The sequence below is a fragment of the Muntiacus reevesi genome, chromosome 3 (genome assembly GCF_963930625.1).
Source record: "Muntiacus reevesi chromosome 3, mMunRee1.1, whole genome shotgun sequence".
In the NCBI taxonomy this organism is placed as follows: Eukaryota; Metazoa; Chordata; class Mammalia; order Artiodactyla; family Cervidae; genus Muntiacus; species Muntiacus reevesi.
Window position 1 is genome coordinate 32,720,734 of NC_089251.1, and position 13,063 is coordinate 32,733,796.

General features: G+C 52.7%; 1 protein-coding gene across 2 annotated transcripts; it reads left to right on the top strand.

Annotated features, from left to right (window-relative positions):
• Positions 1 to 119: 119 nt before the first annotated feature.
• On the top strand, positions 120 to 13,028 carry KHK (ketohexokinase). 2 transcript variants are annotated; one of them, XM_065928775.1, is made up of 8 exons: positions 120 to 737; positions 4,109 to 4,225; positions 7,930 to 8,064; positions 10,227 to 10,299; positions 11,135 to 11,281; positions 12,304 to 12,392; positions 12,532 to 12,689; positions 12,776 to 13,028. In XM_065928775.1, the coding sequence occupies exons 1-8, from the start codon at positions 646 to 648 to the stop codon at positions 12,859 to 12,861; spliced, it is 897 nt and encodes a 298-aa protein (XP_065784847.1). In that variant the 5' UTR covers positions 120 to 645; the 3' UTR covers positions 12,862 to 13,028. The 2 variants fall into 2 exon arrangements, with proteins under 2 accessions (XP_065784847.1, XP_065784846.1); XM_065928774.1 differs by lacking the exon at positions 7,930 to 8,064 and adding an exon at positions 8,265 to 8,399 and having other exon boundaries at positions 125 to 737; positions 12,776 to 13,020.
• The last annotated feature ends 35 nt before the right edge of the window (positions 13,029 to 13,063 follow it).

A 13,063-nucleotide genomic window follows, 5' to 3' on the forward strand; every position in this document is an offset into this window, starting at 1 on the left:
TCCCGTCACGTGACCTTCGCGGCCCAACTTGCGTGCCCCGGCTGCTCCGCGGCAGAGGCGAGGCCTCGGTCTGGGATTGGCCCGACCTCGGGGGCGGGGCGGGGCAGCCGGGATAGCGCGAGTCGCGGCTGGGGATGCTTGCGGGTCAGGCCGCAGCTGCGAGGCCCGACTCAACCCCGCGGGCCTGGGGTCTGGAGAGAGATCGGCTGGTGCGGGAGCGGGTGGGGCATGGGATGCTCTTCTGCTGTACTTTCTCTTGGCGTTCAGGAGGTTGCCTAGTTACGCTTTAGAGAGCTTTGCATCAGCTCAGAGTTCGTCTGACAAGTGAGGAAACTGAGGGCAAGAAGTGGAAGACGTAGCCATCTCCTGGGCCACGCAGATTGCCAAGGAGAGACCGGGTACCGAGACCTCGGGGTCTGCGCTCTCAGGTCTGCTGGAGTGGGTGGTCGTGGGGAGCAAGGGCCCCGCTCCGTCCCCTGCACCCCACGGCACCCCTCGCCGCCGCCGGAGGCTCCCTGGAGGAGGAGCTCCGAACGCGGAGGAGGAGCCAGACTCTGGGAGCCGGGACACCATTCACCCGGATAGGAGGCAGAACCAGGGAGGAACCCGTCAGCCAGGTGGGCAGAAAGCTCCGGGAGCAACCTCATGGAAGAGAAACAGATTCTGTGCGTGGGGCTAGTGGTGCTGGACATCATCAATGTGATGGACAAATACCCAGAGGAGGACACGGACAGCAGGTAGGGGCGCCCGGGCCCCTTGGTGACCCCAGGGGCCGCTGCAGCCCCGCGTTGTGCCAGGCGGCTAAGACTGCAGGGATGCGAAGCCGGGGCCCCGCAGCGAGGCTGTGAGTAGCCCTGGGAGCCGGTGCCTCATGCCCTCTGCCGGGGACCTGGGGAAAGAATTGAGGCCTTTAGTATTAAGCTCCAGGCTTTGGATAGCATTGTGTTCTTCACTAAGCATTTCCAATCCTGGGACCTGTCAGACACCATTATCCCCATTTTACCAAGTAGACTAAGCAAGTAGAGACCCTGAGAGACACAGTGACTTCACCGAAGGGCATACAGCTAGGAAGGTGCAAAAGCAGTGCCTTCCTTTTTAACGAGACCTGTGCACGTGCCTATCACCAGCATTTACTTCTAATTTATTTACCACTTATAGATCTCATCTGTTTCTTTTAAACAGTGTTTTCGAGGTAGCTTACAATAAGAAGTATGTGCAGTTAGACTGTTCAAAAACATTGAAAACCATGGTCTTTGAGCTTCATTGTAGCTCAGGGCTTGCTGGCGCTGCAGGCAAATTTGGAGATGCTATGAGTTATGGTCTAGCTGGTTCATGAGCCATACAGACTTTTTCCTTGTGCTGAATTCCAAAAGGAGTTTACCAGAAGTCCTTTTTACAGTACTCGGTGAACAACATAGTGGAAAACACCCTTCTTGGTTGTCTGGTGGAAGTTGAAGAGTCATTTGTTGGTTCCTATATTTACTCTTGATAAGAACCGCACCATTACATTGTCATCCCAAGACACTCCAATGCAGTGGAATCTGGGACTTTCTCTCGGGGTAGTCTAGTGCTCAGAATACAGAGAAGAATTGCTTCTTGGCTCTCAGTTGTCTCAGCCAAGACCTGGACAAAAGGTGAGTTCAAGATTGAGCTCGGGAAGACACTATAGTGCCAGTAACCATGAGGCTCACTGAGGGGAGAGCGCCGGGAGCTCTTCAGGCCTTGGGCCCATAAAGCACTATCACAGGCGTTATTACATGCCTTCCTCACAGCAGCCCACGGGAAGCATGTAAGGATCAGTCCCGTTCCCTCTTTATAGATGAGGAAGCTAAGGATTTGGAGAAGTGAGACAGTTTTTGTAAGAGGCCACATTGTTAAGGAGCGGCGGAGCAGTAGTAAAACCTAATTCTAGGTCTCCAGCCCTCTACCCTCTCAGGTGCTCCCTGTTGCTTTGCTTCTGCCCATCTCATGGAGGTGACCCTTTGCTTTGGGCTGCTTCGTTTGCCAGACGTTAGAGCCCCTGGCAAAGGGTGAAGGGACAGTGGGGCCTGGGCCAAGGGTGTGCTGCTGTATGGACCTCACCCACCTACCAAGGTCAGGCCGGCCCCAGGACTTGGTACACAGTGAGGGATAGGCTTACTCTCAGGAGAACAGTGAATTCTAGGGCTACAGGTTCTCCACGAACTCTGGGGGACCTTGGGGGAACCCAGAGTGCCTGCTCCACTAGAGCTGAGTCCCAGCCCTTTAAGCTTGCTTGTCAGGAGGCTGGGACCAGAGCCTGCTAGTCCCCCTGATGGGGGCCAGTTCTGAAGGTTGGCACTAAGTGAGGTGCCTCTCTGAAGAGACCCTTCCCATGTCTTCCACGCCCCCTGCCCTTCAGGGGGTGCCTCCCCATCCCCCAGACCCATGGTTCTGCTCCACTGCGGAGCAGTTTGCTTGTCTTCAGGGCCTCTCTCCCATGCACCCATCCCATCTAGCCCAGCTCCTGGACTCTGCCTCCCAGATGGGCAGACCTGAGTGGGGACCCAGGCCTTCCTAGCGTCTCAGCCCCTCCTGTCCCAGGCTCTCTCCCTGGGCAGCGGAGAACTCTCAGGAGGTGCCACCTGGAACTCGGCCAGACCCCTGAGGAATGGCATGGCCTCTCAGAGTCCAAGCCTAAAGGGCCTTCCAGAAAGCATCTTCATGCTCAGCAGAGCGTTTCTGCACAGAAAGCTGGGCGTCCGTGTGACTTTGAAGGGTTTCCACAGAGTAAAGTTATAGCCCCTTCCTCTGAAACCTCCTCAGGCTGGGACCCAGTTAAAAGTACAAAGTATTTGGAGTGGTTTGGGGTCAGGAAACCTGAGTTCTGGTATCAGCATTGTGTTTAACTGTTGGTGTGACTCTGAGCAAGTCCAGTCCCTCCAGGCTTCTCCTCTCTTCACAGCAGGAAAATTTCTCTAAAGCTCATAGCTTGAGAAATGTTGGATCCTTTACAGATTAGTATCCTTTCTCATGGGATCATGGCCCCCTTTTCCAAAGGCTAAAGGGAACTTGTGTTAAGTTTTGTGTACAAATAGACCTTAGTCTAAAAATTCTACTTCATTTATTTCTCTTAATTAGTGGTTCTTTGGTGCTTGTTCCCCTTATGGTAAGCTGCCGCAGTTATTATTGTTATCCTTTTTGAAACTGGAAGAATAGAAATAACAGCCTGAACTGTTTACCTCACAGTATTATTGGAACACAAATGAAAAATCATTCCAGTGTTTTGACTGTATATGCGTGAATTATCATTTTTGTTGTTGATGATGACAGCCCATCAGGTGTATCCTGACTTAGTTTCCTTTTGTTAGATTTTCAGTAAAGATGGATAAAAACAAAGGAAAATAAAAGGCAACTATGTGCTGGAATGGATGTGTTAACTAACCTTATTGTAGTGATAATTTCACAGTATACACATATATCAAATCATCCCTCTCTTCACCTTAAACTTACAGAATGTTATGTCAATTACATCTCAATAAAGCTGAAAAAAAGAAAAACAAAGATGGAGAAACACTTGTCTTCACTCAACAATCTTTTTCAACTTTTGACAAGTAAAAGTTATCATGCAACCCCCCTCCTCTCCACCTTCTTAAATAATCACGGTGTCCAGGTTTGCTTCTTTTTTTTTTTTTTTTTTCCAGGTTTGCTTCTTGTCTTAATCATTTTAGTCTAAGTTATTACTGAAATGGGCTCTCCTAAGACAGGAGCAGCAGTAGATTTGCCACCTTTGGGAAGAGGCAGCTGTCAAGGAGGAGGCTTGATGGGAGGAGGGGGAAGGTGGGGAACTGGGTCACTGTTACAGAGGAGGAGGTAACCTAGAGTCAGTGGAACCCTCAAACTGTGATGATACCGAGGGAGTGCTTTCCTGATGTCATAAGAATAGTGGGAGACAGATATTAATCACTGTGAGCTTGAATTTAGCCTGGGCTGGGGAACAGATCTGGTCCTCACCCGAGCCTCTTCCCTTTGCTGAGCCTAAGGCTGGCCTGGATGCTCTCTGAGGGGGACCTCCTGGCTTTTTCATTCTGGGGGCCCCAACCAGGGCTCAGTCTGCTGGAGCTGCAGGGACCCTCCTTGTGTTTTGCAGGTGCTTGTCCCAGAGATGGCAGCGTGGAGGCAATGCATCCAACTCCTGCACCATCCTCTCTCTGCTTGGAGCCCCCTGTGCCTTCATGGGCTCGCTGGCCCCGGGCCACGTTGCCGAGTGAGTGGTGGGAGCAGGGAAGGGCGGCCCTCAGGGTGGGGGGGAGAAGGAAGCCTTGGCCCTGGGTGGACAGTCTCTGAGAAATGGTTTGTGACCTCCAGAAATGGGTAGTGGTGCGGGGCGGGGGCAGGGGGTGGGGGAGTCGGGAAGTGGAGGACCAGCATCCCAGACTCTCCCTGGTGTGGCTTATCTGCTGCTCAGTCATTAATGTTGCTCTTGTTAAGGTTTCATTTTCACAGCCTGTTTCCTTGGCCACTCCCTGGAGCCTGCTTCAGCTTCCCACCTTCTCCTTCCTTGCTTCCAACAGACTCTCCGCGGTGGATGTGACTTTGCCCTTCTCATGATCCTTGTCCTGCCTGTGCTTGTGGCAGAAGGCAGTTAGGGACATGCTGTACCCACCCGCCCTCCGAGATGTCCTGCATCCATGGTCCCAGGGTCCAGGCCCACAGTTTCTTCCTTAACTGAGGGGGCAGGGCCAGTGTTGGTGTCCCTGTTGTTCACTGAAGCAGCAAGAGCTCCCTGCCCAAGGACACCCCGATGCCACGTGCTAAAACTGGGCCCAGACCCATGCTTCCATCGGCCAGAAGGCTGCCACCCATAGTGGCCCATGCACTTGCTCTGTGTTGGTTGCTGCAGGGACCCAAGAGCCCTTTGACCCCTGGCACTGCTGACTCAGCAAGCGCTTATCAGGAGGTGAGGCCCACACTTTGCCCACTGTGGGCACAGGGGCAGGCTGCCAGTTTGTTGGCCTGAAAAGCATAGCCCTTTGAACACTGTTAGAGCCCAGCCCCAAGTTGCAGCCAGGTTCCCTTCCCTAGGAACTGGCATGGAGCAAATAATGGGGCTAGAGCCTGCCCTCTGGGGTGGGACAGAGGGACCCAGAGCCAACAGCCGCTTACTTGCCAACCCTCTTCAGCAGCTGCCTTTCCTCCCAGCTAGAGCGAGGCCGGGCCTCTTGCTCTGGGTGGTGGGCCCGACTTTGAGTAGCAGTCATGCTAATAAGTGTGCCATTCCAAATTCTCCCCACATGCTCAACAAACACTGCATGAGCAGCTACCATATGCCTGGCACTGTGGGGACAAAAAGTTATTTGGCAAACCAAATCATATTTTCCATCCATGCAGTGGAAGTGTTAGTCACTCAGTCATGTTCAACTCTGCAACCCCGCAGATGGTAGTCCCCCAGGCTCCTCTGTCCATGGGATTCTCCAGGCAAGAATACTGGAGTAAGTTGCCATGCCCTTCTCCAGGGGATCTTCCCCACCCAGGGATCGAACCCGGGTCTCCTGCAGTGCAGGCAGATTCTTTACCATCTAAGCCACCTGGGAAAGCTACTGTTTAAAGGATCCTTAAGGTGTAACACAAAGAATGATGCCCTGATGTGGTACCTTTATACCAATCTGTATTGTCCAGCTTTGCTGTTGCTGAAAGTGGGGTCCAGTCATAGGGAGAAAGGCCAGGAGGGTGGCTACACTACTGGGTATAGTTGCCAGCTCCCGGTGACAGGACTCTGCATTTCCAAAGAGCTGGGAGGGGTGGGGTGGTCTCCTTGTTCTGCTGGTGCAGTCTTCCCAAGGGACAGCCCCCACAACTCATTCTGATCAGAGGGGATTCTGAGCAGGAGTTCTGGACCCATACTGAGGGGCCTCAGGCACTGGGAGGGCTCACCATGCTGTGGAAGGCGAGGGCAGTGAGCGGACCCCCCGGCCCCCGCTAAGGCAGCACCACCTCCTGGCTGTGCATCATGAAGGCAGGTGTGGAATGAGAGCAATCACATGAGGACGGGAAGGACTTCCAAAAGAGGAGTACCGGGGGGATGGGCAAGCAGAGGGAACCGGGAGACAAAGTTCAGTTTCAGTTGCTCAGTCGTGTCTGACTCTTTGCGACCCATGAACTGAAGCATGCCAGGCCTCCCTGTTCATCACCAACCCCCGGAGCCTACTCAAATTCATGTCCATTGTGTTGGTGATGCCATCCAACCATCTCATCCTCTGTCATCCCCTTCTCCTCCCACCTTCAATCTTTCCCAGCATCAAGGTCTTTTCAAATGAGTTGGTTCTTCATACCACATGGCCGAAGTATTGGAGTTTTAGCTTCAGCATCAGTCCTTTCAGTGAATATTCAGGACTGATTTCCTTTAGGATGGACTGGTTGGATCTCCTTGCAGTCCAAGGGACTCCCAAGAGTCTTCTCCAACACCACAGTTCAAAAGCATCCATTCTTAGGCACTCAGCTTTCTTTATAGTCCAACTCTCACATCCATACATGACCACTGGAAAAACCATAGCTTTGACTAGACAGTCCTTTGTCGATAAAGTAATGTCTCTGCTTTTTAATATGCTGTCTAGGTTGGTCACAGCTTTTCTTCCGAGGTGCAAGTGTCTTTTAATTTCATGGCTACAGTCACCATCTGCAGTGATTTTGGAGCCCCCCAAAATAAAGTGTCTCATTATTTCCATTGTTTCCCGTCTATTTGCCATGAAGTGATGGGACTGGATGCCATAATGTTAGTTTTCTGAATGTTGAGTTTTAAGCCAACTTTTTCACTCTCCTCCCTTTTCACTTTTTTTTTCCCCCTTTCTTTTTTTTCCTCTTTCACTTTCATCAGGAGGCTCTTTAGTTCTTCACTTTCTGCCATAATGGTGGTGTCATCTGCATATCTGAGGCTATTGATATTTCTCCCAGCAATCTTGATTCCAGCTTGTGCTTCATCCAGCCCAGCATTTCTCATGATGTACTCTGCGTATAAGTTAAATGATCACGGTGACAATATACAGCCTTGACGTACTCCTTTTCCTATTTGGAACCAGTCTGTTGTTCCATGTCCAGTTTTAACTGTTGCTTCTTGACCTGCATACAGATTTCTCAAGAGGCAGGTCAGGTGGTCTGGTATTCCCATCTCTTTCAGAATTTTCCAGTTTATTGTGATCCACACAGTCAAAGGCTTTGGTGTAGTCAATAAAGCAGAAATAGATGTTTTTCTGGAACTCTCTTGCTTTTTTGATGATCCAATGGATGTTGGCAATTTGACCTCTGGTTCCTCTGCCTTTTCTAAATTAAGCTTAAACATCTAGAAGTTCATGGTTCTCATAATGTTGAAGCCTGGCTTGGAGAATTTTGAGCATTACTTTGCTAGCATGTGAGATGAGTGCAATCGTGCGGTAGTTTGAGCATTCTTTGGCATTGCCTTTTTTTGGGATTTGAAAGAAAACTGACCTTTTCCAGTCCTGTGGCCACTGCTGAGTTATCCAGATTTCCTGGCATATTTAGTGCAGCACTTTTACAGCATCATCTTTTAGGATTTGAAATAGCTCAACTGGAATTCCGGGGAACAAAGTATCACCTTGTAATTATTAATACTGCCTTGCCTTGAAAGGTACAGGCCACAGTGCCCTCACCTGCTTGGTTCAAACAGGGTACATATCCTCAGTCCCCAAATCCACCCCATCTAGTGAAATCTTTACTGCTTGAAGCAGACTGAAGGCCAGGCTCAGTTAGGAACTAAAAGAATGTCCATGAGGATTTTCCACCCCGAGCTCTGGCCATGCTCTCCCACCTCTCCTGCCCCCCCAAGCCTGTGAAGAACCCCAGTCCCTTCCTAGCCTCTCTGCTTGCACCCCAGGGTCCCCAGTGGCCCCACCACCTACCCTCTAATCCCCAAACCCCCGCCGAACTGCGCCTCCCCGGGTTACTCCACCCTGGCAGTTTTGTCCTGGACGACCTTCGCCGCTATTCCGTGGACCTCCGCTACATGGTCTTTCAGACCACAGGCTCCGTCCCCATCTCTACAGTCATCATCAGCGAGGCCAGCGGTAGCCGCACCATCCTACATGCCTACAGGTTTGTACACCTGTCTGCACCCTGCCAGCTGCCGCCGCCACCATCACTCAGCCCCCAGAGCAGGACCCTTCTCTCCGATGCCTGTGTGCTCCCCACTGGAAGCACCGCTCCCCACTGGAAGGTCTGGAAGGCCCGGGCCACTTGGAGTCTCTAATCTGTGTCTCCTTGCCCTTCCCTTGGCTCGGGCTTCCCCCACCAAGCTTCCTGGTGGCTGACTTCAGGCAGCGGGGCGTGGACGTGTCTCAGGTGGCCTGGCAGAGCAGAGGGGAGACCCCGTGCTCTTGTTGCATCGTCAACAACTCCAATGGCTCCCGTACCATTGTACTCTACGACACGTAAGGCCCCCTGGCTGGCCCGCCATAGCCCACCAATCAGCCTCCTTACTTGCCACGCAGGCATCCCAGTTGCCTGCCCTTTGTGGCCTCCCTCTATGTACCAGAAATTGTCCCTATGCCATACTGTTCAGTGATTTTGGAATTGTTTTCAATTAGGGGACAAGTGAGGTGGGAAGGGGTGAACTTTGCTCTGCCTGGAGACTTAGCCTTGGCCAACACCAAAAAGGGGCAGGCAGACCTATACAAAATATAATTTGTGATGTGATTCCTCCATAATTAGCCAATCAGAAGCCTGGGGGTGGGGGTGGGTAAGTCGTTCTGAGGGCAGGGGGATGGGAGATGTGATTCAAACCATCTTGATCCCTGAAGGGGGCACACTGGAGTTTCCAGGATTGCCAGCCTGCAGCATGGCACCAGGAGCTGGGGTTTGGGTATTCAAAAAAGATGAGCCACTCCCAAGGGTCCAGCATAATGAGGCTAGACCAAATGCCACATACCATCCACAGCCATTGCTGAAAGAGGGAAGAGGGACATTGGGTCAGCAGATAAGGGCCATCTGATGATTTGCTAACCTGGTAGGGGGGTTCATTTTAGGGTCCCAGGCTGCCAGGGAGAGACATCTCTCCTAGATTCCCTCCTGAAAAATCTCAGAGGTTTAGTTTCTTGAGAACCTAGTGTGTGTGTGTGCCAGGTACTCTTTTAGGGCTGAGATGGCCCAAGCCCAACTGCCCTGGGGTTCCGGCTGACCCTACCGCCCAGCATAACCACTGGGTCTGGGGGAGGGGCAGTCATTCTAGGACAAGATTTGTAACCAGTGGCCCTGGGCTCTTTGTGTCCCAACGAATGAGTGGGTAGGCATACACGCTAGAGGCAATCTTCCCATTGGGCAACGCTTGGCCATCTGCCCATTAAGTAACACTCTATAGCAACTTTGATCAGGGACACAATATGGGTATTCACAGGAAGGGAGGGAGAGAGGCTCCAAGGAGAACTGTCTGTTGCCTACTGGCCTCGGTCCAGGCATATTCACACATGTTATCTCCAGCTGCCGCAGGACTGTTAGGCTAGGGGTCAGCCCCGTTTATCAATGGGGAAGCACCTCGGAAGGGACACAGTTAGGCAGCTAGTCAAATCGAGGGAGGATTCAGTGCAGAACAGGGATGGGAGAACACTGGCTGTGTGTAGGTCTCTGGCTAAGGAAGATCAACGCAGACCCTTCCCTGGTTTCCACACCTAAGTCAGCTAAAAATAAATTCATCCTCAAGCACCAACCTTGATCTCAGGATCATAACATGGAGCTGCTCAACTCAGGACAGTGGTGCTGACACTGCTGGGGCAGCCAGAAGTGAGTAGGACCAGACCTGAGCTCTGGGAAGAATGAATGGTGGTCCCCTTTGTAGTTTCTCGGGACACTGCATGCTGGGAGCTGTGCGGGCTGCTGGCAAGAGGAATTCTGGGAATTGTAGTCCCTGGTGCTGTTAGAGCATTTGGGAGATGTGGTCTCCAAAGCATGTAGATTGGCCCCTTACTGGACAAATGCGGTGGATGAATTTGCCTTTAGATAGTATCACAGCCTCAAACACAGGAAGGGGCACTCTAGGAAACTGCCTCCAGTCCTCTGTCTGGATGGAGCTCAGTGGGGTAAGGAGTGGTCTCAAGTTTAGCCTGGAACAGGGTCTGTTCCAGGGCTGAGCCTCAGAGGCGTGTGCTATAGATCCAGCTTCCTGCCATGCTGCAGGCAGTGCCAGGCATAGGGGCCCTAGCAACGAGTTAGAGATCCTGGCTCTGGCTGACCTCACCTTGCCCCTTCTCTGTCCTGTGACTCAGGAACCTGCCAGATGTGTCTGCTAAAGACTTTGAGAAGGTTGAGCTGACCCGGTTCAAGTGGATCCACATTGAGGCAAGCCCTGCCCTACCTGTGTTTTGAGGGCCTCGACCTTCCAGCCCCTCCGCATGTTCTGCCTCCTTGGTTTTCAAACCATGGGGTTCCTTAGAGATAAATGAGCCCAGCACTGCCCAACCCATCCCCTCGCCGTCCTCATTTATGTTTTCAGATGGGCAACTGAGGCCCAGAAAGATTCAGTGATGTACTCCAGATCACACAGCAGGATACAGACACCAGAAGCGGGAGGCTGGCTCTAGGCAAAGTCCGGTGCTTTCTGTGTTACAGGCTGCCCCACCTCCTCCAGACTCTGGCAGGAGCCAGGCCATGGGAGACCTGATCTGTTAACTCTGGGGAAGGCAGGAATGAGAGGCCCCAACCCAGCTCCCAAATAAAGGGAACTAGAGTCTTCATTCCAAGAGAAGTTTGGAGTCTAGATGGAAGGAGATCTTGAGATCCTGAGTTCTAGTTCTTGTTTGTCACTTAATTTATTGTAGTCCTTAGGAGAGTCTCTCTCTTTTTTTGGTCACACTGTGTAGCATATCGGACCTTAGTTCCCTGACTAGGAATTGAACCCATGTCCCTTGCATTGGGAGTGCTGAGTCTTAACCACTAGACTGCCAGGGAAGTCCCAGGAAAGTCTCTTTTATTCTTTAGTCTTCTCATCTGTGAAATGGGAGGGCTGGTTGATAAGGTCTCCAAGGTCCATAACAGCATTGGAATTCTGAGACTTAGGATGAGTTCCAGCCCAGAAGCCCTGGCCCGTCTCCCCCTATCACCCATAGTTCCAGCAGGAAGGGAAGAATGAGCCCAGCTCGTCCTGAGCTGCCTGCCCTACCCTGCTCTGCTTCAGGGCCGGAATGCATCAGAGCAGGTGAAGATGCTGCAGCGGATAGAACAGCACAATGCCAGGCAGCCTCCAGAGGGCAAGATCCAGGTGTCCGTGGAGGTGGAGAAGCCGCGTGAGGAGCTGTACCAGCTGTTTGGTTATGGAGATGTGGTAAGTGTCCCCTGCAGCACCCACCCCCCACCCCACACACTCCCCCCAGCTCCCAGTCACATCCAGCTTAATTTGGTTCTTAAATGGAGTCTGAGTATTCCCTTGTCCTGCCTTTCACACATGGTGATGTTGGCAGGTGGGGGCAAAGCAAAGAGACAGACTCCCTGCTTTGGGCTCTTGCACAGACCTCAACAGTAAGCAAGCAGTAGAATTTCTCCACCCCAGGGGGCTCATGGGTATGTTCAGAGGGATTGGACAAGGCCAGGCCAGCCAGCCACAGAGCCAGCCTCTCCTCAGTGGGCCTCCTGACTTTTCCTCTTATCAAATGACAGGATGGCACCATTCTCCCAGGTGCCCTCCAGCTATGGGTTGGGAGCCACTAGGGGGTGAGGGAGGATGGGAAGGGGACTTACCCATGTAAACTTGGAACATAAATGGAATCCGGGTGGTAATTCTAGCACCATAGTGAAGCAGGTTGGGCTCTTGGCTGCCCGTTAAAAAATGTGGATGCCTGAACCCCACCCTCATTTTTTTTTCCCCAATTTGGTTGATAGAGGTGGAGCCTGAAGTATTTTTTAATAAAACTCCTTGGTGATTCTAATGTGTAGCTGGTGTTAAGAAAGCTCTAGAACCCCCCAGCCCTTTGTTTTAAAGACGAAGAAATCAGAGGGCACAGTTGTATGAGGAAAGCCAAACAAAACAAAAACCCTCCCGAGAGCTGTGATTTAACCCGCTCATGGTAGACTGCACCCCAAGATGGCGCTCAAGACCCGCCCTGGGTTTTCAATTGTGAGGCTATTCGTTGACCTGGGACTTTTGTGTCACAGCTTACATGGCTGCTTTTCCAGCATATCTTGAGCGAGTGAGAAAACCTTTTGTGAGGTACAGCGGGTCGCTACCTGAGGGCTTAGGCGGCCATGTTGGAGGAGCAGCGTTATAACATCAATGCCAGGCGGCTGGTGGTATGGGACAGCTGGGGCTAGAGCTCAGGTGACCATCAGCCTCTCTTCCACTGCCCACAGGTGTTTGTCAGCAAAGATGTGGCCAAGCACTTCGGGTTCCGGTCGGCAGAGGAGGCCCTGAGGGGCCTGTATAGCCGCGTGAGGAAGGGGTGAGCTCGCAGAAGTCAGGCCATGTCCCTGTGCGGGTGTGAGGAGTGAGGGAGCCTGGCATCCAGGGTCTGCCCTGGGAGGGGGACGAGGCTGGGGCCAGGGTTGGGCTAACAGCTCGCTGAGAGGAGGGTGTCACAGGGCCACACTGGTCTGTGCCTGGGCGGAGGAGGGCGCCGACGCACTGGGCCCTGATGGACAGCTGCTCCACTCGGATGCTTTCCCACCACCCCGCGTGGTGGACACTCTGGGGGCCGGAGACACCTTCAACGCGGCGGTCATCTTCAGCCTGTCCCAGGGTGAGTACCCCAGAAGGAGGCACAGGGCTGGGGCCTGCCCCTGTCCCAAAGACCTGGCTGACCTGGCCACTCATCCCTCTGTCCAGGGAAGAGCATGCAGGAGGCGCTGAGGTTCGGCTGCCAGGTGGCTGGCAAGAAGTGTGGTCTGCAGGGTTTTGATGGCATCGTATGAGTGCCCTCTGGCAGTGGACACCGGCTCACACCCTGCCCCTGGCTGGCGTCACTAACTTCTGTTGCCTTTTCCTCTGAGGCCAGCCTGGCATCAGGCTGCTCTACTTCCTGGGCCGATCCAGGCTGCGGGAGGGCTCCACCTGTGACCTGACATCTCACTTGGCAGAGTCGCAGAGCAAATAAATCTTCCCAGAGCCAGTTTC